We start from the raw sequence: 27950 nt of genomic DNA on the forward strand, positions 1-27950 counted from the left end.
GGCGCTTTGCGGTCTCATGTTTTCGTGATCCCAGCACGCCAAGCGCTGCAGACCCCCGCCCTGCACCCCCTCCTTCTGGAAGGGTGGAGCGGCCCCTCGCGCCCCTGAGATGACCCTTCCGCGCACATTATCACAACATGGACTTGTCTCCCTCGCCCCCAGGAACGGCGATCAAGGGGCTGAGGACCCCCGGCTCGGAAAACTTGGCAGCTTCTCCCGCGACTCCCATCACCTCCGTCGGTACGGGGAAGGCTTTTCTCCCCAATGAGGAGACCTTCTGCCGCCCCCCCACCCTGAGGCGGCCGCCTGGAGCGCCCAGGTTCAAGGACTCGGCGCGCACCGCGCGTTTCCGTCGGAAACCTCAGTTCCCCACAGCCCAGCCGGGGGCGGGGCCCCCGGCGGCGGCCGTTGCCCCGCCCAACCGCCTCCCAACGGCTCCCTCCGCCGGGGGTGGGCGGTGGACCTGTGCGCATGCGCGCGCATGCGTGAGGGTGCGGGGCGGGGCTCGCGCGCGGCCCCGCCCAGGCCCGGCGTCTCCACCCGCCCCATCTCCCAACCTCCTCAGCGTGGCGCCGACGCTGCGTGCGGCGCGGGTTACCCAGAGTGCTCCGCGCGGGGGCAGCTCACTGGAGTTTGGTTCTCGAGGCGGCGGCAGCAGCGGCGGCGGCTCCGGTGGCTCCTCCTCCTCCTCTGGTGGCGGTGGCGCCCCGGGCCCGAGCCCCGGCTCCCCTCTCCGCCACCCCGCGCGCCCCCTCCTCCCCCGGCGCCGCGGGGAACATGAGGCTCCGCTCCCGGAGGCCGGCGAGTGAGTGACCCCCGTCCCCCGCCTCAGCCCGCCCGCCCGCTGGCCCGGCCGCTCCCCCCCGCCTCGCCCAGGCAATGACAGCGGCTCCGGCGTCTCCGCAGCAGATCAGGGACCGGCTGCTGCAGGCCATCGACCCCCAGAGCAACGTAAGTACCCGCTGCGCGGGCCGGGACGGAGGCCGCGTGGGCCCGGGACCCTCCCCCTCCCTAATGCCCCTCGCCCGCCGGGCTCCAGGGAACCCGCCCGACGCCCACCGACCCCCGAGGGCCGCTGCCATCCCGGTCTCTCGCCCCACGGGCCCGAGCCGGGGGCAGGTCGGGCAGTCTGGCGGCGCTCGGTACGTGAGGCCGAGGCTTCCGTGCGGCCTGGGCGGAGGGAGCAGACGGGAGCTGAGGCCAGAGCTTTCCCTTCTTTCTCGCTCCAGCTCTACGACCCTTGCTGCTTCTGACGGAGCTCACCCGCCTTGCCCTTCCCCGGGGACTCGCGACCCCCGGGAAGTCCTCCCGGCGTGGGGGGAGGGGAGGGAGAAAGGCTGTGGAGCAACTGGTGTCCGGGGTATGACTCGGGAGCCTGTGCCGCCTGTGTCTCGGCCTTCTGGGTGATCAGGGAAGTCTTCCTTCCCTCTTCTCCCGGCTGGAAGCACCTTCCTGGCTTCAGAGGGAACCCCCCTGGTTACTTTGTCCTTAGCCGGGTGCCCAGGGCGCGTGGAGAGTCCCCCCTTGGTTCTGGGAGTGGACATGCCTTTGCCGGATCCCTCCTGGGATCGCTGCTGACGGTAGATGATTTTGGGGAGGGAGGGATCCTTCCTGTTACCTTTTTGGGCCTAAATGCTCATTGCGTCTCTGATCAACCCAGAGCCCCGCTTTTTGGTGTGAATTAGAGGTGATTATTTTGTCTCCTGTTCCTTCAAGAGCCCTCCTTCGGCTCTCCCTTCCCCTACCTGAGCGTCCCAGCTTGGTGGTTTGTCACCTAGACGGTCAGGGTTAACCCCAGGTTGTTGCTTTCTCAGATGGCCCTCCACCTAGGCTACTGTTTGCAGAGGGATCTCCTCTGCCCCCCTTCGTGTGTGTAGGGGAAGACTCATGGTGTTCTCATATTTTCTCCAAGGGATTGTTGGCAGTAGGGGTCATTTTCCCCTGTGGCAGGAGCAGGTTGAGCAATAGGAAGATGTTGTGGCATCCAGGTATGAAGTGAGCCCCTGCATTTGCTGGGAGACCAGGAAGTGGCCATTGAGATCACTTTTTAATATGCTGGGATCGAAGAAAAAAATTGTCTTGGGCCAGGTAACTCAGCTATCTCTCACTGTAGCGTTTTTGTTTTCCCTTATGTGAGTTTGACTAATTACTCTTAGCACTATGCTTTAAGCTTGGTATTTTTGGAGTAACTCACATTGGCTTGTACAATTTTGGTAGAAATTGAGGAGTTATGGTCTTTGTAAGACTCTGATTTTTGTATCACAAGTAATCCTGTTATCCTTTGTCTTCAGGCCCCATTAAGATTAACTTAGTGGTAACTGTTTTTAACAAACGTATACGTTTTTGTTTTGACTTTGGGGATGGAGTAGACACAAGCTATATAAAACCTTTCCGAATTTTTTGCAGTAACTGGTGCTGCCGCGGTTCCCAAGATTGAAATATTAGAGGATAAAACAAGTGACATGAGAAATGTAACCAGGGTGACTTTTCCATCTTTTGTCCAGAGTATAACTTCTTGAATTCCACGTGCTTGTTTGCCTTCGGGAGAATCTGAGAGGTTGCTGAGATATTAGCACTGATCCTTAATGCCACCTAGGAGAGCTTTGGGATCAGGAGTTGCTTTGACAGGCGGTCACGATGTTGTAGTTAGGTGGAGCAGTAACCTCAGGGGTTCCAGTGTTGTGTAAGGCTGTAATCTAAAGGGTTCCTAGGGGGAGAGGAAGGAGAGGAGGAAGGGGGGTTAGCCAGAAGAGGGAGAAGGAAACAAATCTCAGGTTTTTGTATTTTAGTGTGTGCACATATGTTACATTCATAGAAGCCCATAGTTGTTTTCATGGCATGGGGTTCACATTTCATATGGTTTGTTTTGGGGGACTCCATCACTAATGGGTGTGCATAGTGTTCTAATATAAGTGTGGTGGATGGAATTGGGAAACTGTCTGAATATGAGCGATGAAGAAAGTGCCTCCTTTAAATGCCGCCGTTGCCAGTAACCATCCGTGAGCATTGTTAAGAACCTTTTGACAGGAGTGTGGCAAGCCCCATATAGGAACTGGAGCCATGGCAGAACAGGTTACTGGCAGAGGTGGTGCGACCATAGTTCTGCAGTTTATCTGGATTGACCTGGGCTCAGGCGAGAGTGAAGTAGCTCCAAGAAGGCATTGGTGGCGCACAGCTGCTTTTCTCTACCTTGCCCAATTGTGAACTCCACTTTGGGATAGTTAGTTGACACATATTTAAGATGCTCATGGAAAAAAAAATGGGGACAGTGTTGAAGAGCCAACACTAAAATTAAACCTCTTCTGAGAAAAGCGACAGAGAATTGTGTCATGTAATGCTTACCTTTATGGGCATGCAATTATGGTTAACAAACTTAGCTTTTGCTTGAAAAATCAATGTCAGGCAGCTGACCTAATATCCACAAGTATCTGAGAAGTTAGCGAAGTAACAAAGTAACTGATCATCTCCTTGACAAAGGAGTTCTTGAGAGGAAAGTTGTCTCTATGTTCTCAATTGGAGCCTCTAGAGTATTTGAATTTTTATAACAGCAGGCCTCTGAGTTAATAATTTCTGCCAACTCAGTAATAAAGTAAATCTTCTACACTCCTTTTCAAAAAGCAGCTAACAGTTTTTTCAGAACAATCTAAGCCTTACCCTCCTTGTGGCTATGTCAGCCAGGGTGTTGAAAATCTGTGAAGTGCAGTTTGTGCGTTTGTCCCAGCTTAATCTTGGTGGATAGAGTTGAGGGCTGTGTCTTCCTTCTGCCCAGAAATTGGAGTCCGTCCACCCAAGCACAGTCTCCTCAGCAGATGATTAGGTTCTTGTCTGTATTGGACACTCATTATTTCATGGAGGTTCAGGCTTTGTTTTCCTGACCAAAATGTGGGCTTCATGAGCATGGTTTGTTTCTTTTTCTCTAGAGCAGAAGGGTTGGATGCTTTAGAGTGCTAAGTGCTGGTTAAACTGACTGAACCCTAGAATCCTTCTTGGGCCTATGAAGCCCGTGACTTTTATATGTGCTGAAGTTCAGTCTTGGAGTATTTTAATTCAGAACTCTCTAGAACCGTGAAGGACACGGATGTTAGTCCGGCATCTGAGGATAGGTCTGACAGACGGTGGAGTGGGTACTGCATCCCCATAACAAGTTGAATAATGGCACAAGGCAGGCCTTGCTCAAAGCAGGTGAGCATCTCTGCAATCAGACCAGAGAGAGGCCAGAGAAGGCACTGAGGGGAAAAAGGGACTTGAACTTGCCAAAGATGTCTGTATAAAGGCCTCCCAGTGGTCAGGCTCTCCAGCAGGAAACTTCAGAAACTACTTTGTTTCTCACAGTTATGCAGACATCAGGCACAAATGGGAGGTGGTCAGAGGCCAAGGGGCCTCTACAGAGAGACACACAAGGAATGATGATTTTCCCACCTGGGAATTTGAAGATTCAGATGTTGCCTAGCTTCTCTGGGCTGCAGGGTCCTTGTCTGCAAAGTGGGACTGGGAACTGGTATGTGCACCCATAAAGCTCCTTCCAGATCCAGGGTTCAGATTCTAACATGAATTGTTTTAAAAGTTTTTTCTTTTAATGCAAGGTGTATTCTGTGAACTTCTTAAAATAACAAAATTCTAACGGAACTTGACACAGAGGTATATACTTTACGTGATTTTGCAGCACGTCAGCAGGGTCTCCTGCTTCCCCCCAGCAGCCCTGTAAGGGAGGTGGAGTGAGCAGCCGGTCTCCCCTTCCTGCAGGTGCAGAAGCCAACAGCATGATGACAGTCGGTGCTGTTTAGTGGGTGCCTCCTGTGGCCAGGAGAGGACAAGATGCTTTTGTTTCTGCTGACTTCATTTGGGGTGACTGCCCTAAAGTTAGGGACTTACCCAAAGTTTAACTGACTGTTTCTAACTCTTAATGTCACTACACTGCCCTCAAAGGTGGAGAGATGGCTTCAGAAGAGGCCCGAGAGGCAGTGTTCTTGAGCTGGTAAGAAAAGATGCGGGGAGCCTTTTCTGTCCCACATAAGTTCATATGAGATTACAAATTGGTTTAGATTTACCTGTGATAGATCTAACAGGTTGATGATATTAGCCTGTCCTGGAAACATCTTAAGGTTTCTGGCAGGGACAGAATCCTGGGCCAGACCATACCGTGGTGTGGCAACTGCCAACTGATAATGGAACTTTTCATAAGTCTTGTATGCCAGTTTTGTTTTTTGCTTCAAGATTATAGCACTTATGATGTTAACTTGAAATACTGTTGATCCTGCCGAAAGGAGGATTGTTAAAAATTATAAAAAGGAAGGCTGTAGGTTCTAATTCTCTCCAACATGTTAGAGCATATAAAATCTAAACGTGTGTTGGGGCGCCTGGGTGGCTCAGTCGGTTAAGCGACTGCCTTCGGCTCAGGTCATGATCCTGGAGTCCCTGGTTCGAGTCCCGCATCGGGCTCCCTGCTCGGCAGGGAGCCTGCTTCTCCCTCTGACCCTCCCCCCTCTCATGTGCTCTCTCTCTCTCTCTCATTCTGTCTCAAATAAATAAATAAAATCTTAAAAAAAAAAAATCTAAACGTGTGTATGTTCTCTGATCACTCTGGTTGCCCAAATGCAATGACGTTCCTGTCTTTGCTCTTTATATGTGGCCAGGATGTCTGAAAAGAGCAGTGTGGCATTTTATGACTTTGGGACAGGCAGGTAACAAGTGTCACTTGTGAAGCAGGTGTAAGTCCTTGTTCTGACTCACTCTCTTCCTCAGAAGAAGGTGGATTTTACATTCTGTCTTCGCAGAGGTCTCCTGGTGGTCCTCAGAAGTGGCTTTAGTTGTAATCAGAGAATGTTGTCCTGGCTGGAAGTCACAGAGGCCTGGAGGACTGTTTAAGGTCAGCTTGTGGGAAGGGGCCTTTGTCTTTTTTTTTAAGATTTTATTTATTTATTTGAGAGAGAGAGAGAGCATGAGAGGGGGGAGGGTCAGAGGGAGAAGCAGACTCCCCGCCGAGCAGGGAGCCCGACGTGGGACTCGATCCCAGGACTCCAGGATCATGACCTGAGCCGAAGGCAGTCGCTCAAACCAACTGAGCTACCCAGGCGCCCAAGGGGCCTTTGTCTTGATATAGATGTGAAAAGGCTCCATGGTCACCTGGGCTCAAGATGTTGCTGTGAGTGGCAGGACATGCACTCAAGGGTGCCAGCCTTGGGGTTAGGTGAAGGAGCGGTGCCTCAGTTTTGGTGTCTGTTTAAGCATCTTCTCAGAGCTCCAGTTGAACCAGAACCAGAACTCAGTCCGATTCCTAGGTGACTGCAGTTCTCTGGGCAGGTCTCTGCCTAGCCCCCACCCTAAATCGCCTTCTGGAAGCTGGGGGCTTTGTCTCTGTCAGTAGAAGTTGTGCCTTTTTCTCCCCCCTTGTGCTGTCCTTAGTCTATCTGGTCCCTTTGGGACCCCTCAGCTGGTTGTTGGAATGGGGGACTGAGTTTGTGGTCTGGCGAGTGACTGCATAGGCAGTGCATTTTTAGCCTGGCCTTTCTAGTGCCCACACTCCTCCTGTTCACTCTCAGGGCACACATGTGGAACTGAGCAAGTATTGACGTGGGGATTCCATGAACTAGAGGGTATTTCCTGCATAAGGAAGACATACCAATATTCTGCATGTGCAGGTTAATAGTGGTCTCTGAATTCCAGGTCTGGGGAGGCCATACACTAACATCTCAGTCACCAACTGATACACACTGTTTATGGAGAAATCTGGTAAAACTAAAAAAGGTGGCTCAGCAGTTGAATAAACATTTCTAGCAATTGCTTATGGTTTTGGCTGTGGGGGGTTCAGACCTGGAGGTGCCCAGCCCCTGCCCTCGAGGGACCTGGAACAGGAAGAGAATGTGCACATGGGCAGTCTGGGGTGGGGTAGAGCTTGGGGGTGGGCAGGGGTGGTCTTACAGGGCTACAGCTCTTAGGTCTAAATGGAACAGTTCTTCGCTTGTCTTATTCAGAGGTAGTTCAGAATTTTGAGGAGCATGAAATGACTTCTAGAACACTTCATAATTTGAGTTTTCAGAATGATAAGTTTTAGAGTCAGATGCAGGAAGTCTGTTCTTGGTTCGTCTCTGACCCGAGGGAAACAGTTTGGAGGGATGGCTGGCAAATCCTTGAATAGTTTGCCTTCTCAGCAGTGGGATGGGAAGAGGGCAAGCGTCAGGCTCTGTGAAGGGCCTGGGGTCTGCTTTCAAGTAGTTGAAGAGCTTTTTCACCCTGGGGTTAGGTTTGCTCTGTGTGGCTTTCTGAGGCAAACCTAGAAGGGGAAGGAGGTCCTGGGAGATAGGCCCTGCTGCACTTGGGGGAGCTCTTGATTGTTGTCAGAGCTGGCTTGAGACAGTCCAGAACCACTGTGCCAAGTGGGTGTGCAGACATGCCTGGGCCTTCCATCTGGACCCCCAGACTCCTGCCCATGAGTTCCTGGAGGTTCTGTGATTGTGTGAGGAGTCCACTAAAAAAGGAGAAGGGTCACATCAGGTGATGTGCCACTGCCAGGCAGGTGGGGCTGAAAAGCCTTTGAATGCTCCTGGGACTGCAATGAGGGTTCCTGTCTCTATCCACTGGAGGCTGTAAAATGGACAGCCGCAGCCTACAGAGCACCTGCTATGTGTCAGGTACAGTGTGGAACACTTTGCATACTGGTTTGTTCTCTGAATTAGTCCTAGAGGTAGATGCTCCGTCTTCATTTTAGGGGAGAGTAGAGATTAATGACCTCTCTAGTGTTGCAGAGGACACTATGGGCCTATACCCGGTGCTGGTAGGCTCAAAAGTAGTGGGCTTAATGACAGTCTCCTGCCTCCCACATAAGCAGCGCCCAGCAGGGAATTTGGACTCCACTGTGTCTTCGGAGGTTTAACCTCATAAATACAAAGTGTTTTTAAATGTTAAGTTTCGTGTTTCCATTTCCTTCGAAGTTCCCACAACCTTTCTCCCTTTAGAATCTTCTAGCCTTGGCTCCTAACCTTTTTGCCTGTCAGGGATCCATTTCTTTTTTTTTTTTTTTTTTTTTAAAGATTTTATTTATTTATTTGAGAGAGAGAGAATGAGAGAGAGCAAGCACATGAGAGGGGGGAGGGTCATAGGGAGAAGCAGACTCCCTGCCGAGCAGGGAGCCCGATGCGGGACTCCATCCAGGGACTCCAGGATCATGACCTGAGCCGAAGGCAGTCGCTTAACCAACTGAGCCACCCAGGCGCCCTCAGGGATCCATTTCTATGATCAGAAATACTCAGAGCTTCCACATAATGACAGTGTACTTTTCTTAGCTGGTTTTTTTGCGAAAATTCAAGGAAAGAAGCTACTCCTAATCTAGTCATGCTTTGAAATGAAGTTGTGTCTTATCAAAACAGCCCCCACTTAAATCTGCAAGCTAACCGTCCTTGTTTGTGTGTGACACCTAGGATGGGACCCTCTGCAACTCACATTTGTGGCCTACTGTCATCCCTACTGCTCTCCTTTTCCAGAAACCTTTCCTGCTTTCATCCCAGACAGTTGCCCTCAGGCACTCTACATAACTTAAAAACCCTACATTCCTGCTGATAACAGGTCTTGCTGATTACATTTTCCTTGGGATTGCAAGCTCCTTGGTAGTGAAGCATGAGTTAATCCCCATGTTTCTAGGACTTACATAGCAAGCCGGTGCTCAGAAGCTTGTTGATCTTCCCGTGAAAAGGGCTGATCTCGGGAGTTGGCTGTCAGCACTTACCGAGCAGGTACTAGGGGCTGGTACTTTTCAGTGCTTCTCACAAATTCAAAACATTTAGTATGTACAGCAACACAGGGAAGGAGGTACTGGTGCATAAACTGAGGCTTAGTAGACACACAGCTAGAAGGGATCACACTGGGATTGGGAATCCTCCTCTTCTCACCCCCCACCAGGCCTCACCCACCTGCTGCCACCTCCCATGTCACCTCAGAGAGCATAGTAGGTACAAGGTAGGCATTCCACCCTCTTGCCCGAGTCTGGATCCTCATGCTGGATTTGTCTGTGGTATGTTTTTATGCTAGGCTGGGAGGAAAGTTGTACCTGAAATGCTTTGTGCTTTCTCTTGAACTGGCTGAGGGAAAGGTGTGAGGTGTTTTTTTCCTGTCTCTTGGCTGGCATTTTTCACCCCTGACAGAGAAAAGTTGACTCTTAATCTTAGGTCCCTGACTGTCTGTGGACCCTGGAGATACTGTTCAAGTGCTGCCTTGGGACTCTCTGGTCCCATGACAAACCAGACCCTTCCTGGACACCCCTCTCCCCTGGGTTTCATCAGGGCCAGAAAGTGGGTGATGCTTCTTCCAGGCTAAATCCTGTGGTGGGTCAGCTCATGACTGCTGTGGAGATGCCAGTCACCTGCCCACGGTGTGCAGAGTGATTTCATAGGTGGCTGGCTGTGGCCGGCCTTGACTCTGTGGTGGGCGTGGTGGTGGTGGTTCTGTGGTCCTCTCACGGAAGACTCATGTATATGTGACTACGGCTCACACTGAGAGCTCAGCAGGCGGCCTGGCAGCCCTCTTCCAGGCACTGGGAGCCCCATTGCCCTGCCCATACTTGTACCTTCGGCTCCATCCCCTACCCACACCTCTGGTCACACTTGGTTCTGGGTAGCCACCTGATCCACCAAGCTGGCCACAGCTCTCCTTGCACACCTGGGGGCTGGGTTCTTCTTGTCCTCCTCCCCCCCAGTTCTGTTAGCTCTCTTGACCCCTCTTGCCATCAGGTCCCTGGCTCAGCTCAGGTTGGAGAATGGGGCCGTGGCCACGTTCTCTTTCCCCAGGTGATTGCGAAGGTAGCTAACTGCCCTCCTCTTTTTAAGGCCAGCCCTTCTGGAATCCACTTCAGGTAGACGCTTTCCAACTTTATTTACCCCGTGCATCTTGCAGGTGTGCCAGGCAAACAGTTGGCAAGCTGACTTTTTAGTGTTGTCTGTGGATGAGCGACACCGATGTGTAGGGTATACAGTAGGAACAGTGTACCCTTTTCGCTAATTGTTTCACATTATTTCCTTCAGGTGTTCAGTTAGATGCCAGCAGAGCACTTGTCTTCTACTTCTACTAATTCTTTTGGCCAGCCAACCCTAGAGGGAGGGTCGTATTATGCTTATGACAGGAACGTAAATGCAAAAGGGCTGATTGGCTTGTGCCACTCAGAGGCTCAGAGGTGAGTCTGTTCTCAGGTGAGGACCTGGCTTTGCTCCATCTCTTTTGTAGTGCTCCCTTCACACAGTGCTCCCTTCCTCCCAGCTCCCCCAGTTGGGGATTCGCCTTCTTTGACCATCATCCAGGGGAAGGAAGAGAAAGTGATGCTTTTCCAGAAGTTTCAGCAGACATTTCCTGGTGCCTTCTCTGGCCTTTGATGGAATTAGTGTTGATTGGTGCACCCCTAAATCTGGGCATGGTGTAGTTCTACCCATACCGGCCCAGAATAGAGGGGGTTCCTCCAGGAAACATCAGGGTCCTGTTGGTGGGAGGGGGTAATGGGGTGGGGGGCAATCTGACAATGCCCCTGAATGCATGCCAGTTTAATCATCTCTTTGATAATACCATCAAATAGTTGGGCATGATGCTGGCCTGGGAGATTTGGGTCCAGATACAAAAATGGGTGTTACTAAAATGTAAGGTCTGGAGTAAGCAATGGAATGATTTGGATGTTATGAGGTCACAGCACGGGGTTCTGAGTACGCACTCCTGGTTGTACCCGCAGACCCTGATTTGCCTGTAGTCACACTTGGGTACTTTGCTGTTACCTTGTGTTAGCGCCAGTGCTGGGGTGCAGCTTCTGATCCCATCCTGGGCTGAGGAGCACTTTGGGAGTCTTGGAGAGCCTGCCAACAAGTGCTGCTTGTTCCCCAGTCCCCGTCATCTCTCCTGGTGCTGCACCCAGCCCAGGCAGGGGCACATGGTGCAGTCCAGACGCCCAGATTCACACAGCCCTCCTGTAGCTCGGAAGCAGCCCCGATGAACAGGCGAGAGTTGAGTTCTCCACACTTCTGTCCTCTTGGCTTAGAGGAATGGATGGGCACTGGATGGTCTGTTCAGAGCTGATTGTCCTGCCCATTTCCTCTGCCCTTGGTTAACCTGGGTAACCGGAAACTGCTACCTGCACTTCCGGGCCTGGCTTCTTCCCCTTAGGTTAACTGAGAAGGGTAGGGTCAGATGATCTTTCACGGCCTTCTCCATTTTTCCTTCCCTTTGTTTGGGGGGGGGGAACCACCCCCAACCACCAACCTGAAGTTGGTGATGTCTGCTCCCCACACCCCCGCCTTGCTGGATGCTGGTAGCCTAGCAGTGACAGAAGTGGGCCACATGTTAGGTTTTTGGTATGACCATGGGAGGAAAGGTTTGTGAATGGATATTTCACTTTCACTTCTATTTTAGAGGAGCTTCTCAAGCATTTACAATTCTCAGTTTGAAGGTTGGTGACAAGGCAGTGCTGCCACTGAATGCAGGAACTTAACTTCTCACCAAAGGGCAGAAACATCACCCTCCCAGGTGTTATGTGAGCTTGTCCTTCCTTTGCTTGTAACCTCCCTCACCGCATCACTGAGTCAGAGTGGTGTTTGTGAGCCCATGTGTGTCTCTGTCTTATGGACAGACTTCTTCCACGTGGTGGGAAATGCAGCAGCTCAAGTTTGACCTCTTGACAGGTAGGCCATTGAAGAAGAGGGGATTTGCTCTCTTGCTTCCAGTTTGAAAACTGGAGAATCACTCTGGCTTGGTTTGAGGGTGAAGGGGGCCTTGTAAGAAAATGGCAGTGTCCACAGGAAGTCAGGGAGGAGCATGTAGAAGCAGGGTCTGCGGTTCAGACAAAAACAATAGGTGCCCCCCAGCCTGCTATCATTCTCCCATGTGGCAGGACAGAAATGGTAAGGACACTGGTCGGGGGTGGGACTGACTTAGGGTTTCTGGTGAACCTGCCTGTCAGCTCCACGTAGAGGGGAGTGGGCACCTGTTTGTCGCCCTGGGGATGACACTCTTGTTAGGATTACAGTGAACATGGTTTTCTATCTGTTGGGAGGTGGGCTCCCCCAAATTGGGAAATAGGAAGTGCCATCATCTGCTTTGTGAGATGAGCTGACCCTGGGCCCAAGAATGTACTTTTGTTTGTCACTCCAGGCTGTCTTCCTGGGTCATCGTGCTGTCTGCAGTTCCCCACTATAGGGTTAGTGCTAAGTGCACCTCTGCAGGAGTGAGCGAGGCCTGAGGCCTAACACTGATCGGTTCCCATCGTCCACCGTTCCCCTTGCACCTTGCTGTGTTGGCCATTCCATTCTCTCCAAACTCTATGCCCATGGGGCCTCCTTAACCCTGAGTGTTTTGGCTTTGCCTAGCACTACCAAGGCCCTGTCTGCCTTTCAGGCTTTTCCCAGATACTCTTAGAGCCATGGCTTCCAGCAGCACCTGAACCCTCTCTCTCCAGCTGACTGTTGTCCTGGATGTGCAAGCAGCCCATTCTAGAGTGGAGGCACCTTCTTTCCTCCTGCCCTTGGTATGCTACTCTGTGGTGGTTGGTGGTGCCACCACTCTGCAGGCAACCTCAGAGTTGTCCTGGGGTCCCCCTCCTGTGGCAGCCCCCTTCCTGCAAAATGGGATCTCCAGGGAGGTCTAGTGCAGCTGCTTAGCAGCTGGTCGGCCTCCTGCTCTCCTCTCCACACCAGCTGAAGAGTGGATGTCCCAAAACACAGACATTTCATCCCCTCTGTTGGGGCTGTGTGGCTGGCTGGGTAAAGTCTGAGTTCTTGAGGTAGCATATAGTGGAGAAGACAGTCTTTCTCTGGGTGGAAAACTTGGGCTTTGTCATTAGACAGGACTAAACTGGAATCTTTTTTCTTTTCTGCAGCCTTGGATGAGGTCAGGTTTTCAGCCTTCATTTTCTCAGGAGGATGTACATACGCTGCTTCGGAAGGCTCTTGAGAATGGAATGTGGCCCCAATCCTGAAGTGCCCTGGGTGTCGACATACATGGCAGCTAACAGTTCACAGTCCCCGTAGTGGGCAGCCCCTCTAGCTGCCAGTTCCTGTCCTTACCCTCTGGTCCATGCCTATTGGATGATTAGTGACTGGGAACTAGCCAGCCACAGGGCTGCATCTTCCTGGCCAGTGGTTTGAGGATAGGCCTATGACCCAGTCAGAGCCTGTGAAAGTTTTAGCACTTTGCTGGTGTGGTTGGGGTGGAGACATGAATGGGAGAGGATATGAGCAGGTTGCTGCTAGGGTCTCCTGCCTGGGGACAACCTGCCCAGGAGTGAGACCAGCCCAGGGAGTTGAGGGAGGATTAAGTCACCATGGCCTGACGGGCCCAAGGCGAGCCCTGCCTGAACTTCTCAGTTAAGTGAGCCAGTGGCTTCTTTTCTGGATGAGGCCCTTTTGAGCTGGCTTTTCTGTTACTTGTAATCAAGAGAGTCTAGACAGAATCAGCCAAGCACATTATGCTCCAGTCTGTGGCTCAGGTGTCCTCTCTCCCCCGCTGCTCCAGCTGTGCTCAGTTGCTCATCAGTCAGCTCTTGACCTGCTAGTGTACCCACACCTGGATGGTCCGCCCTTCCTCTTTTTTCCCCTCCCTCCTCACTTCCTACCTGCCTCTCTGGGCTCTGGGCCCAGGGTGCCTCCCCCAGCAAGGCCAGTGCCAGCTATCTCAGGAGCACCGTCTTCTGGCTCTTCTGGTGTCCTGGTCTGATCTTTCCCACAGCACCTTTAATCTGACATGCCTGTATTGCACCCCCCACCCACCTTGGTTCTTCTGCTGGTGCATAGTGAGCCTATTTGTTCTGTTAGGGTCAGTGACCAGTTTATGAACCGATGTGGGTCCATCTCTGATTTCAAACTACAGACAAGCACAAGCAGTGCCTAACTGGGGAGGGTTGAGTTGGGTTGAGGGTAAAAGTTCAGGTTTGGTGGGGCCTGGGCAGGGCAGCCGCTCAGCTCACGAGTATCGGGGTTGGGGTGGCTGGTCCCCTGGAAGACTCTTCATTCCTGTTAGGACTACTTGGCCCTCTCCAGATCTCAGCCTTTCGGGGTCCTTCGGTGGTATGTGGGTTCTCTTGGAACCATAGTGGCATAGTTAGCACTCAGGCACCGAGCCTGTCCCATGTGTGTCCCATAGTTCTAGGGAGTCTGGGGATTCTGGAGGCGAGTGACAGGATGCAGGGAAAGGGGAGGGCGCTCTAGGTGTTGCTGTACTTGTGTAGCCCCTTCAGTAGGTGGCGAGCCCTCTAGGCCCAGCCCTGCAGGAGAGCTGGCCTCCTCCCTCTTGGGGGTGAGGCCCTGGCCAGATGAGTCCCCCTTGCTTGGGGTTCTGAACACTGAGCACCAGCTGAGAGCCAGTGAGAGCAGCAGCTTCAGGTCCTTCTCTTGCTTCTGTCTGCCTGGACTTGGGGCAAATCACTTCCTGTTTCTGAGGCTCAGTCTCTCTGTTTGTGGCTCGGGGCTGTTGGAGCCATTACCATTACCTGGTGGCGGTGTCCTGAGAGGCTGAGCATGTGGGTGCCTGGTACAGTGCCCAGCTTCTGTTGAGTCACCAAGATGACTGTGAGGGAATGGGTACTATCTGTGTGATAGGTGAACAAAAGAAGGAGGGAGGTTGTCCTTGCTGGAGGCCATGCAGAAAGGGGAGAATAATCCTATCAGTGACCATAGACCTGCAGATGGAGTTCATAAAGGTTATTTTTTAATCTTCAGGCCTTAATAGAAGAAATAGGAGGGCAAGAGCAGCAGCTCTTAAGGTGTTCTCTCTCTCTGCTAGGTATTATCCCATTTCATAGAGGAGTGGAAGGTGTAGCTGGATGAGGTAGCTAGTAAACTGGCCACTGCATAGCTGATCTCAGAGCATTTGCTTTGAGACAACACTGCGAGCCTGCAGAGAGGAGAGGGGTGTGTGAGAATCCCTGCAGAGGTCTTTCCTTCCTTTCAGAGAACTGCTTGGTGATGGAGATGGTCTCTGTCTGTGCTTTCCAGTGTGGTAGCTCTGAGCTGCGCTTGGGTGGCGAGTACCTAACGTGTGTCTGGTAAGACCAAGGAACTGACATCTAAATTTCTATTTAATTTTAATGACCACCTGAATTAGCATACTTCTGGGGCCTCAGATTACTTGTGCTTTGGGTTAGGGCTTGGGGCTGTGTTGTCTTTTTCCACATGGGAAGTGGGAGAGATGGTTGCACCTGGGCTAGCAGAGGGGTGCAGAATGGGGCTCCTGTCCCTCCCTTGCCACCCACTCATCTCAACCCCTCCCCAGCCAGACAGCTCTGGTTTTTCCAGTGTCTCTAGAGTCTCTGAGCCATATCTGCTCCATTCCTGTCTTGTGGAGAAGAAAGCCTTCTCATTTCTTTAAGTCTGGGTTGATGAATGCAGTTAACAATCAAATAGAAATCCTTTGAGCCTCCCTCCTAAGTAAAAAGAGAGATGGATAGACAGAAAAAAAGAAAGAACAGTATTTAATGTTCAAGGGTTTTGGAGAGACCTGGGTTCAAATCTCTACTGCTCAGTCTCTGAGATGTTTGTCATTGGACAAATCACATCAAATATTTGCTTTCAATCTCAAATTTGCTGTTGTCTATACGGTGAGAACCAAACAAGCCCTACCCTACTGAAGGGCATGTCGGGCACTGGGCATGCGCAAGCCCCTCCCCCACCTCTTTGGGAATGGGGGCAGGAGCAGTTATTCTCCTGGATGAGTTTGTAGATATTTAACTTTGGTTTTCACAGATGCTGTTCTTTCTCAAAGATAGTCTTCCCTTTAGTTAGTGTGAGCAGTGAGCAGTTACCAGACAGCATTGCATAATTTTACACATTTCTAAAAGCTCCCTGGGGGTGGGAAACAGGAAGAAATAGGTTGTAGCATAAAATCTCAGACTTGTAGAACGAAAGGCGCACTTCTTTGGAAGAGGTGCTTCAGTTGGAACTCCCAGTCAGGATTAAAACCTGTCTGGACTTTTCTGAATCCCTTTGTACTGCATTTGCAGACGAGGGTGATCAAAATACGAATTTGTGAATGAAATTGCCTTTAGGAAGCAACGTCCTTTCTGTATGGAGAAGGGTATTCACAACTAACGGTCCTAAGATCTCAGAGACATCACCGGACAGAGAAATGTTGATGTGATTAATAATCAGAAAATATACCTTGTATTCAAACATGTGGGAAGAATGGCATTGGCAGGGAATCAAGACTCAAGTTCAAGCTACCCTGTTGCTATTTTAAATCTCCTAATCTGTCTCCCACTCTGCCTGCTTCATCCCGCACTGCCCTGCTGGCAGGATCCAGGAGCTACTTCATAGTTCACCCTTTTGGAAAGTTTTTATGTAGGGAGAAGGCATAGCCTCATTGGTGTCCTTTGGTCTAGTCCTTTTGCTCCTAGGAATCTATTAACAGGTACACGATGAATTTTAATAACAATGTTAATAGATATATTCATGTAATAATGATTGTTGATGTCATCAATTTAACAGCATGGGAGAAGCTTAGGAAACATGGTGCATCTACAGAGACAAGTAGCATAGAGCTGTGAAGGACAGTCCTGAAAGCTCCGTGGAAAAATGGGCAAGTGTTGCCATGATGAAGAAAAGGAGTATTTTTGTCAGCCAAGCACAACTAGGAAAGGCACAAAAACTAGAGCTTTGGATAAAATGAGAACACTTGTGTTGGGGCAGTAGGAACATTTTTTGTTTTTGTTTTTCCTGTGCTCCATTGTCTTTTTAATTAAACAGTAAAAAAATGAAAATAAAAGTAGACTGCTTTAGCCTGAAGAGTACTCGAGAACTATTGAGAGCAATCAGATGTGGAGTGGGCGTGGGGCGGTGTGTACTGCAACCAGCAGAGAGGGTAGAGTTCTTTCTCATACGTATCCGGGAGGTTCAGAGCAGCGGCATGCAACGCTTTGCCCTCGTCAGGGCCACCAGTCCTGTTCTTCATGCTCTCAGAGGACTGGGGTCCAGCCTACCAGGACGAAGAGGACGTGCGTGGAGTCACGGTTTTATTCATCACAGTCAGTGGAGCCATGCCTGTGGCTTTGGTAAACTCCTGGTGTCGTCCGTGCTTCCTGCTCTTTGCCACCTTACTGTGTCCGGTCCATCTGTAAGGCCTAGTGGCTCTACCGCCGGACTGTCTCTTCTCTATCTCTGGTGTGTGCCTGGCCATCTCCCTGGTGGGAAACTTCCTTCTTGCTCCTTCCAAACCAGTATCAGATCTCATCACTCTGCCAGTTAAGATCCCGTGCACTCAGACATCCCACTCCTTATCATAATCACCTACAGGTGCTCTGTGACTTGGACCCTTCTTTCCTTCTATCCTCAATGTGTACTTCCCTGTCCCTCATTCATGACTGTCCTCAGGTCTGTGGCCATCAGACTCCTTCAGGTCTCTCCTGGCCGCCCATTGTAAAGAGTCCCATCCCCTCCCTGCTGTGTCACGCTGCCACCAGGTGCTCTCTTGTCATGGCACATGTAGGAAATGATGGTGTCCACACAGTGCTCTGGGGGAACAGTCCAAGTGGGACTGGAGGGAAATACTCGAGTGTGGCATTTCTTCAGTGTGATTATGAGAAAAATGAAGGATAAAGTGTTAGGGAATGTGTGAAATAATTAACTTGTATTGATTTTCTAAATAATGTCATTAATTTTTATAAGAGGGAGTGCTATGTCCATGAACCTGACTTTTATTATGCTAGGTTGGATTTTTTTCGCTTGACTCTTAACAATCATGGTAGAGAAATTCTGTTTGCATGTGCAGGTGATGAAACTTAAAGCCAATTTTTAGTAAACATTCAATAATTGGCAAGAATTGCTATATCTAATGAATCCAGGTTCTTCCCTCTTTTCGTGTTTGCTTGTAATGTTGAAGTACAGTAATTATGCAAATGGATTTTCATTTCATTCAAACTTTATTTCAGGTTCTTTGAAGTAATGTACGAATTTACTCTGTGGTGTGTCAGTAAATGTTTGGCAGCTGGCCTTTTCTGGAAAAAAATATGCATACACATATACATGTAGGTTTATACATTTGACTGATAAACAGGATGGGTAGTATACAGTTCACAAATAATAAAATACACAGCCCTCTTTATTGTCAATTCTGTGTACCAATTGTTTCACAGATTGCTTTCCTTGATTTTTGATCTTTTGTATCTGTAGTCAGCTTATGAGTGTAGTTCTGACGTGAATGTCGATTGATAGTTTTGTTTATGTTACTGCTGAATTAGATAATAGTTTTCAAATACTAGAGGATATTTCCTTGTTCTTTTGTGCTAATCCTAACGTAACGGCTACAGGCATGACACACTTTTAAATTTAATCTGCATTATTAACGTTTTCTCCATCACTTTCTTAAATCTAAACCCAGGGGTTGGCAAACTATTTCTGTAAAGGGCCAGATGGTAAATATTTTGAGCCATAGAGTCTGTCACAACTCTGCCGTTATTTATAGCACAGAAGCAGCCATATACAATATGGAAATGGATGGTTATAACTGTGTTCCAATAAAACTTTATTTACATAGCTGATTTTATGTTACTTGAGTTTTATCTTGATAAAAAATAATATAAAATGAAAAAAAACCTTTATTTACAAAAACAGACATTGGACTGGATATGGCCCAGGAGTACTGAAGCCCTTATTTGTAGTGTTTGCCAATTTCCACGGTGTAAATACTTCCACTGTGGCTGGTTTCCAGCCACTAACATGACGTCACCACATGTGGAGTTGGGAAGAGATGCCTCAGTAGCACACCATTTTCTCCCTTTGGATACAATAGTCATGAATAAACTCAAAAACCTATATAATAGTAACGTGGCAAAATAAGTAGGAAGTGATGAGTTGTGAGTATTTCATCTTTGTTTTCAATACAGCTCGTTGTGAGCCTCTGTCATTGCATTTTTCACAGTGGCTGTGTTTTAACGGCTGGCCCCCAGGATTCCTGAAAGTTTCACCCCAGGCTCTCGTGGGTTGGTGTGAGTGTGGACCCCTCCTAGCCAGTGTGGACCCTGGCCGCAGGCCACAGGCTCTTGGTCCAAGCTGGCATTACTGCCTTTGCAGCGGGCGGCCGGCTGGCGTGGCTCTCCTGGGTCAGAGGCTGTGCTGGGAGCCCCTCAGGGGCGTGCGGTGAGCCAGCTGCCTGACGGTGGGGCAGGGCCGTCCTGCTTCTCTGTGGCCTCTGGGGCTGAGGTGCCCACCTCCCCAGGCCCAGCGGTCAGCAGAAGCCTTCCCATAACATGCCGCATGGTTATTTTTTCTTAGCTTTTGGTATACTCGCATTGTCCTGTTCGCCTGTCTGTTGTCAGCCTTCCCCGACATGTGTGGAAGTCCCACAAGCTGTCTGTTCCCTGACTTCCTCCTTCCTCACCACGTGTGCAATACATCTTATTTTCCCCGTAAATAGATAGCTGCTGAGTGAACGCTCGTGACTGTTCTCTGCTGGCTGCTGCAGTTGGCAGCGTGCAGTCCAGATGGGTTTGGGCTTCCATGTCCAAGGTTTCCCTGATGTTAGAGACAAGCGTTCCTTCTGGGTGTGTGCGGGGTGCCCTCCCCACTGGAAAGGAGCAGCTCCATCTTCTGGCTACTTTCTCCTCCCAGATCAAGGAATCGCTGTTGCTAACCTCACCACTGGGCCATAAAAGTTGCTCTAGGTTTCAGCGTGGCTAATGCTATATTTGTTTCCACTCCCTCAAAAAAGGAAAGAATGAAACCTAAACCCAGTGCGTCTTGAGACTGCTGTGTGCCGATGGTGCGGGCCTCGTTGACAGGGCCAGACAGCTTCAGAGAGTCCAGAGGCTCAGTGGTCTCTCCCGTGCTGGTTGCAGGGCCCCTCGCATCCCAGCTTTACGGAGAGTCATGCTGCCACGTCAGTGAGATGGCAGGACTGGCCCAGCTTGCAGACTTGTGTCATTCCTAATTAGACGAAGGTGTTTGTGCTTTTGGGGACCCAGTCCCAAAGCCATCACATCCCTGGTCCTGTAGGGAGGAGAGCGGTAGCAGCCGCTGAGAAACCAATCCATTGCTGTCTCCAGACGCACCCACGCCCAGGCGGGTGCAGGCCTGTAGAGCCCTGGTGACCCGCTAAGGATGAGGTGGCGTCACCAGTGCGCTCTGTCAAGCTGCCTGCTGGGCTGGTGATCTGACACCCATCCCTTTGCAGGGAGACGGAAGTGAAGAAGTGTGTATGTGAGTTAGGTGAGCAAGGAAGGAGGAGAGCTGGCCCCACTGAATGACAGATTTGCTAAGATTTGGGTAAGAAGACAGATGTGAAAGGGTGCTTTGTCACTAAGAGCCCCGTGCAGCCTTCAGCTGTTTTCTTTTTCTTTTTTTTTTTTTAAGATTTTATTTATTTATTTGATAGAGAGACACAGTGAGAGAGGGAACACAAGCTGGGTGGGGTGGGGTGGGAGAGGGAGAAGCAGGCTTCCAGCTGAGCAGGGAGCCTGATGCGCTGTTTTCTTTCCCGAGGGGCTTTCATTGGCAGGATGAGCCCTGTAGCTCCGTCCTTCCCAGCACTGTGGAATCTGGGCTGGTGCTCTTCTCTCTGGGCCTCTTCCACCTGACCCCTTCCTCTGTCACCCTGGCGTCTCTTCCGTCCCCACTGCTCCTATGAGCCCCTCCCCTCTCTGGTAGTGCCAGCCGGCACCAGCACGGAGACTCCGCTCCTGGACTGCCTCGGCAGCTTGGAGGTGCCATCTCTCGGCTGGTGCCCCGTGCCAGTCCCCTCTGCGGCTGCTCGCTATCTGGGGGGGACGTGTGGACATGGACTAGAGGTGGGTGCTGGCAGAGGCCAGTGGAATTTCCTGTACCTCCTCCTGTGGAGGCAGCCTTCTGGGCACTCTCTTTTACATCCATTTCTTCTTTTTATTCAGCTGGTCATTGTGGCCTTCAGGCTGCCTCTCAGTCTCAGGACCCCAGGGCCTGGCCCAAGTCCTGCCCATGCTGGTGATTCACACTCTGTGTGGGCTGTGTCACTTTGAGCAGGAATCTCGTTTCTGAGTCTCCGTTTCTGAATCTGTAGAATGCTCTACGCCAGTGCAGCTCTGGGACTTGTGGGACAGTGCCCCTAGAGTGGTGGCACAGTGTGGAGCCGGCAGTAAACGCAGGAGGTGGTAGTGGACGGTGTCTAGGTCAGGAGGCCTAGCTGTGATTCCTTCCCTGTCCCGAGAGCCAGGGCGACTGTATTTCTTATGCTCCCTACTGGGACACTTTTAGAGTGAACGAGACACTATTAAAAGTTACACTGGACAACAGGTGGTAAACATGTATTCTGGCAAACCGGGTCTAGGGTCACCTTCCACGCCCTACTGTCTCTCTTTGAAAGCTGATGTCCCCATGTGCAGCCCCTGCAGATCCAGAATGTCCCCTCTGCAGAACAGACTCTGGCGACTCAGAGCCCCCCAGAACCTTGGCGAACTCCCCAGCCTGCACATCCAGGTGTGGCCTGTGCTCTTGGTCCTTCCTTCGCCCTATCCTCTGCCTAAAATGTTGTGATTCCTTTTCTTTTCACTGATCTGTCAGTACACAAGCAATAAATACAGTTTTCTTTTAAAATGTTAAGTGTTTGGGTTACAGCTAAGGCCACTTTGGCCTCTGTCACTGATGCGGTTTCTTCTGTCACTCTGGAGGGAACCACTGTCATGAGTCTGGAGTATGTCTTTGTGTGTAGAGATACATCCTAGAACACCATGCATGGTTTTTAAATAAATGCTGGCACACAAGTCTGTCATTTTGAAGGCAGCTCATTTCCCTCAGCATGTCCCGGCTCTCTGTCTTTGTCACCTATGAGTATAATTCATTCCTTTAACTGCAGCATAATATTCTGTGACCGTATCTGTTTCATTGTCATGGAGCTGGCTCCCAGAATTTATTAATAAAACAGTGCTATGGGAGTATTTGTGTGCATGTTTCCACTGAGTCTCTCAGAGAGTGAACGTGTGGAGTGCTGGTTTTCACGGTGCCAGACGTGATGGGGCAACTTCCGCGGGGGCCCCCTATGGGCAGGGCAGAGTGGGCAGCCTCCTCCGTAGCTCTGCTCAGAGCTGGTGCTGGAAGGATGGGGAACAGGGAGAGGCAGCATCCTGCACTACCACAGGGCCCTGCGAGCACTGCCTGGAGCCTCACTGGGCCCGAGACCTTCCCTGAAGCCAAGCCATCCCTCTCCCCTACTCTGTTTCTCAAAAGCTGAGCTTAGGTGCGAGAGGGCAGGTGTGGGGTGGATCCCGAGGTCATGTCTGTCCCTGACACACAGAAGCAGCCAGTGTTAAGGCCTTGCTGTTTATCCACGGGGAGACTGCTGAGGTCTGTTGCCCTGGATCTTCTGCAGCCCCTGTCATATGTCACTTGAGCATTCAGGAAAGCCCCCAAGCACTCAGGAGCACATCTGGTTTAGCAGGAGTCCGGAGAGGTGGTGATTGCAATGATTCCCATTGCACAGATCAGGACCCCCAGCTGGCCAGCACTTGACCATGCACTGGGCAGATCCTCACACAATCCCACGGGAGGGCGAGTGCCCCCTTTGAGAGACACAGAAGCTGATGACCTTACGGTAGAAGGTTCTGGGTTCCATGCCCCGCCCCTTCACTCCTTTGGCTGCCCCATCCAGTTGCATATGCGGCACTTGTCAGCCACCCTGCTGTGTGAGCATGAACAGGGTGACAGGGTGACAGGGTGTAGTGGCTCAGTGCACAAGAGGAGCGGAGGAATGCCAGTGGATGAGGTGGGTGGGGCGAGCCAGAGGGGAGGGCTGGAGGGAGGGCAATCCAGGCAGAAGGACCTCCCAGGAGCTCAGGCATGCTGAGGCTTCTTTCACTAGGGCCCCAGAGCTGTTTTTGAATGGAGCGTGGAAAGGTTGCTGGTGGAGCTGTGGGCGGCCTGGGCTGGGAGATGTGGCATTCAGGTGTGGCAGCTGCTACCCCAGCCCCGGTGGGAGGATCCCAGATGCCAGCCTTGGGATCTGTTCAGACATGGTTGAACGGAGGGGATGGCTGGGGATGGCACCTGGTCCCAGATGTTACGTTGGGCATGAGGGAGACCATGTACCTCTGCCTGCCTCTGAGCACTCAGGGTATGAGGACTGAGGAGTGAGGTGTGTTCCTTTCAGTCACATTTTAATGTCTCTGGGGTCAGGCTGTGAGTTGGCACCATTTGTCTCTCAGTGGTTGGTGATACACTGGTGCATCTCAGGGTGGGTGAAACATGGTGACCCATGAGCAGTCTGTGCTCAGAACCTTGGGAAGTGAGTGAGCTAAGGGACACACGTCATTGGGACAGTGCCACAGTAGTTCCCTGGCATCCAGCTGCAGGCCCTCCCTTCCTGCCCTGTCCCTCTCCTCAGATGAGCCCTGATCCCCTGGGTCCTGCCTCAGGGTCCCCCTTCATTTCACCTCCACCCCATCTTGCCTGTCACCATCTCACTGTATGGGGCCGGCCAGCACCCACAGATTTCTCTCTGCTTCAGCTCTGAGCTCTCCGCCAGGCAGCTGGGTCCAGCTATTTAAAACTGCAGTCTGATCTGACCGTGTTGCTCCTTGCTCTGAGCGTGGCCTGGGGTCCATTATGTGACCTGCCATGGCCCTCCTCTCACTCTCATCTGCTGTTCTCTGTACTTTTGCTACTCTGTGCCCCCTGCCCTTTGCTCCCGACTTGACCTGACGAGTCCTCGCCTTCCTGGTCTGGCCTACAGACTGCTGCTCACTCTTCAGGTCTCCTCAGAGCCGCCCTCCGTCCCGCTCCTTGGAGGCCTCAGAATATCCTGAACAGCCCACAGCCCCGCCTGCCCACCCGCCCGCCCAGCCAGCCGCACCAGGAGTGCCTTGAAGGCCATGCTGTGCTTTATCTGTGTATTTCTGGGAGAGGTGGTGGAACATGCGGTGAAGAGCCAGGTTTTGGTTGCCAGGCTGCTGGGGCCCCAACCCAGCTGTGTGACCTCAGGCAGAATAGGTGACCTCGTTGTGCCCTAACTTCCTCCCTTTAAAAAGGGGCTGATGGAGCCTGACCCCTTTGGACAGTAATTTATAGAGCTATGTGTGTAAGAATTTCTTTTCTTTCTTTCTTCTTTTTTTCTGGTTTTTTTTTTTTTAAATTTTAATTTAATTTTTTGTGTGTAGTAAGAATTTCTTAATCAAGTAGTGCCTAATTTGCCTTATTGAGGCTCTTCATAGTACATATTCCAGGCAAAGTTCCCACAGTAAGCAGTGCCTGCAGGCTTGTCATTGGGAGTGACATACTGGGGGGTGGGGACCCAGAGACCACCTCATGCTTGGTGGGGGAGCACTATTAGAGTTGCAGTGAGAAGGAGGCCTTGGAAGCAAGAAACCTGGGGAGCTGATTGCGGCTTAGAAAGCAGGGCCAGGACTTCCTGACAGGGCCTCTGGGGTCGGGGGTGGGGGGGTGGGTGGTGTGTGTGTGTGTGTGTGTGTGTGTGTGTGGCATGTGTGGCATGTGTGGTATTGAGTGTTTATGTGTCTCAGAGTCTTGGTCAGACACTCAGAGAGGCAGGGGCTCCCTTTGGGTGTTATTGGCAGACGTGCAGTTAGAGGAACTCAGGTTAGGGGCGGGGGAGGTCGCTGGGTATAATTGAAGAGGGTAGGCCAGGCTCTGCCTGCACGCCAGTGCTCAGTGGTCTACCTGCCCTGAGCTCTGGGTTAAAGAAGATTGTGAGGCCAGATCCAATTTCAGGAGCAAGGGGCCCTGGTCAGTGATCAGCGAAGGGCAGGCAGGGTGTTTTTGCTGTTCCTTCACTCAGCCTGGTGGGAATCCAGTGTTACCCAAGAGGGAGGCAGAAACAGAGCCGGTGCCCCTTTGGCAAGTGGTGCTTAGTGCCCTTTGGTGGAGAGACTCCCGCATAGGGCCCCAGGGCATGGGTTTTGCACACGCTGCAGTCCTCAGAGCACCTATGAGCTGGATGGCACTGTCCCCCCAAGGCACAGATGAGGCCTGAAGTGACTGGCCCTGTCCCGTGGCAGGGTGCTACAGCAGAACCCCAGTTCCAGCCCAAGGCTGACAGGGAGAAGGGAAGCAGTGCCAGCAACACGTGGAGGGGCTTTGGGGACAGACGGGCAGTAGGGACTTTGGCCAAGGGACTCAGATGGGCTCAGAACACTCCTCTGGGGTGATGGGAACTGCAGCTCAACTCATCCCCCTCCACCGCATACCCGTGGGGCAACCCAGCTTCTACAAGGCAGGCTGAGCTTGGAGTTCCCAAACCAATGTCTGGCACAGCAGGCCTCTGCCTGCCTCTTTCTCCTGGCCTCCCAGTCCCCCTTACCTCCCCCCATTCCGTGTCTATGCATGCCTATGATTCTGCACCCCCCATTCTTCCCTCCTGAGCCTCATGCTCATGAAGACCTCTCTGTAGTGCCTTCCCTGGAGCCCTGCTGGTACACTCACCTGGCTCCACCACCAGGATGGTTCTCTTTGAGCCAGGGCTTGAGGATAGTCCCCACCCACCCCCACCCAGAATCTGGCACATAGCAGGCACTGAACAGGGATCAGATGAATGCCTTCCACACACCCCCCCCCCCAGGAGGCCCCAACCAAAGTCCTAGTGAAACAGGGAGGAGTGGGAAGATCCCCTGGTCAGGAGTTTGGCAGAAGCAGAAATGCTGCAGTGTCTGACTGGTTCTTTTCTGGCTCTCCTCACCTTAATGTGGGGTTTAGGGTCAGAAAAAGTATTTAATATAAGCATGGCCTTGCTCTTCCCTCCTGTTGCTGCTGCCCAGAAGAAGTCCCGCTCTTCTGCTTCCTCCAGGGCCTGGAGATACTTTGTGTCATATTTACGATCTTTTTTGTGAGATATGCGGCATCTGTTTTGGAGGGGCAGAGACTCAAGCTCCTCTGTGAGTTGATGAGGCCGCCAATAAATAAAGGCTGTGGGCTGGGGGATCAGTATTGCCTGCCATGGAGAGAGGCTTTATGGGTTTGTTGGAGGTGAACGTGTTTTATTTATTTTATTTTATTTTTTTAAAGACTTTATTTGACAGAGAGAGACACAGCAAGAGAGGGAACACAAGCAGAGTGAGTGGGAAAGGGAGAAGCAGGCTTCCTGCTGAGCAGGGAGCTTGATGCGGGGCCCCATCCCAGGACCCTGGGATCATGACCTGAGCTGAAGGCAGACGCTTAACGACTGAGCCTCCCAGGCGCCCGAACATGTTTTATTTTGATAGCTGTGCATTTATTGTAACGGTACTAGAAAAAATATAACATGCTTCCGAAAGCCCAGGTACTATTGTTCAGGACAAGAGTGAGGTGGGAAAAGTGTAAAGGGTAAGCCTTCAGATGGCACTTGGAACCCTGGCCTGACTAGAGCGATCTCTCTCCAAGGCTTCTTCCTGCTTCAGGGTCCAGGGGGGGCATGCACCCCCCTCCAGGAGCTTTCTGGGGATGTGTGTGGGGCTCAGGAAATTTGAGTGGGACCCAGGATTTGGTATCAGTTGTTTTTTGCAGTTGGTGTAGCATATTTTTTATTACTTCTGTTTTGTTTATTGCAGTCATTAGATTTCTGTTCATTAAGTGTCCCGAGTTTTCAGCTACTGCTGAACTCGTACTGATATGTTCGTCATCTTAGCACATTTTCTCCCTTACAGTTAGTTCTAGTGCTTATTACAGATGATCAGCATAGCTTGGCAGGCCTGGTGTGCTGGTGTCCGAAGTGATGTCATCTTCATCATTTGTGTTGCAGGTGGCCTGGGGGCTGTGGACCCATGGGGCTGTGGGGCGGCAAGCCAGGGGCCTAGCTCTGGCACAGCCCAGGAGACTGGGACTGTTGTCCAGTGCCATGCAGCTTGCATAGTTCAGCACTGTCAGAAGGTGTGCAGAGGATGCTAATTGTTGATGTGACTTCTCAGTGATAGCAAGTTTTGTGAATTTTATTTGCTGTGTTGGGAGAGAGAAAAACAAGGGTTCTGGTGTGGGGTGTGCTATCAGCAGGTGCTGCTGAGTTAATGAAGACTGTGAGGCAGGCAGGGCCCCCTCACCATTGTGTCCCCAGAACCCACATGGGACCTGGATCAAAAGGGATAGTTTGTGTGTGGATTGGCCTGGGCCTAGGTCTGGGACAGGCCTGGGCTCTGGTCGCTCCAAGGAGGCAGCTTGAAAACAGCCTCAGAAAGTGGCCGTGTGGTGACACCACAGGACTATGGGACAGATGATGGCTGCAGGGCCCCAAGAAGCTCACGGAGTCAGGGGCACCTCTGTGCGCCAGTGGGAACTGGAGAGGGCAGACTCAGGGGAGGCGGTTTCAGTGTGCTTTCTCCAGTGTTTTCCAGTGTCACTTCTTTTTTTTTTTTTTTTAAAGATTTTATTTATTTATTTGAGAGAGAGCGAATGAGAGACAGCACGAGAGGGAAGAGGGTCAGAAGGAGAAGCAGACCCCCTGCCGAGCAGGGAGCCCGATGTGGGATTCGATCCCGGGACTCCAGGATCATGACCTGAGCTGAAGGCAGTCGCTTAACCAACTGAGCCACCCAGGCGCCCTCCAGTGTCACTTCTTGAAAAGGAGCTTGTCCTAATGCTTGCCTGTGTGTGATTATCTTAGTTGGTTGCTTCCAATTTCTAATCTTAAATATATGGACATTAAACAACAGTGGGAAGTTGACGTCTTGCTTCCAAAGAAATAGATTGCCAAAATAGACTTTAACAAGTAGAAGCGTTAGCAAATTTGTTATACCAGGATGCAGTACATAGGGTCGCAGCGCCAGAGAGAGCCCTTGGGTTTGGAGTCAGATGGCTGTGGGTTCAGATCTGGCTTTACCTCGTCTGGCCTCGCGCAAGTTCTTCTACTTCTCTGAGCCTCTGTCTCCTCATCTGTGAAATGAGAATTAAACTTGCCTTCGAGGCTGCTCTGAATAGAGATTGTGGTCGCCAGCTGGTAATGCTGGGCACAAAGATGGGAACAGCGGCCAGGGTTGTCATCCCAGGCTCTGGCTCACCTACTGTACGCAGGTCCTAAAGGTACTCGGAGCTCCTGGAGAAGGGGAGCCAGACGCTGCC

General features: G+C 51.3%; 1 protein-coding gene across 2 annotated transcripts in view; it reads left to right on the plus strand.

The window, feature by feature from the left end:
• Positions 1–187: 187 nt before the first annotated feature.
• MED26 (mediator complex subunit 26) overlaps positions 188–27950 on the plus strand; it is a 54934-nt gene continuing 27171 nt past the window's right edge. The window contains exons 1-2 of one of the 2 annotated variants that reach the window (XM_064598325.1): positions 188–951; positions 1913–2088. In XM_064598325.1, the coding sequence (XP_064454395.1) occupies positions 2053–2088 (36 nt within the window). In that variant the 5' untranslated portion in view covers positions 188–951; positions 1913–2052. The remainder of the gene's footprint in view (positions 952–1912; positions 2089–27950) is intronic. The other variant, XM_045862769.3, reaches the window with a different exon arrangement.

This window comes from Mirounga angustirostris, unplaced genomic scaffold (assembly GCF_029215605.1).
Source record: "Mirounga angustirostris isolate CCGP_5_RB_7025 unplaced genomic scaffold, mMirAng1.0.hap1 SCAF_1, whole genome shotgun sequence".
Classification (NCBI taxonomy): domain Eukaryota; kingdom Metazoa; phylum Chordata; class Mammalia; order Carnivora; family Phocidae; genus Mirounga; species Mirounga angustirostris.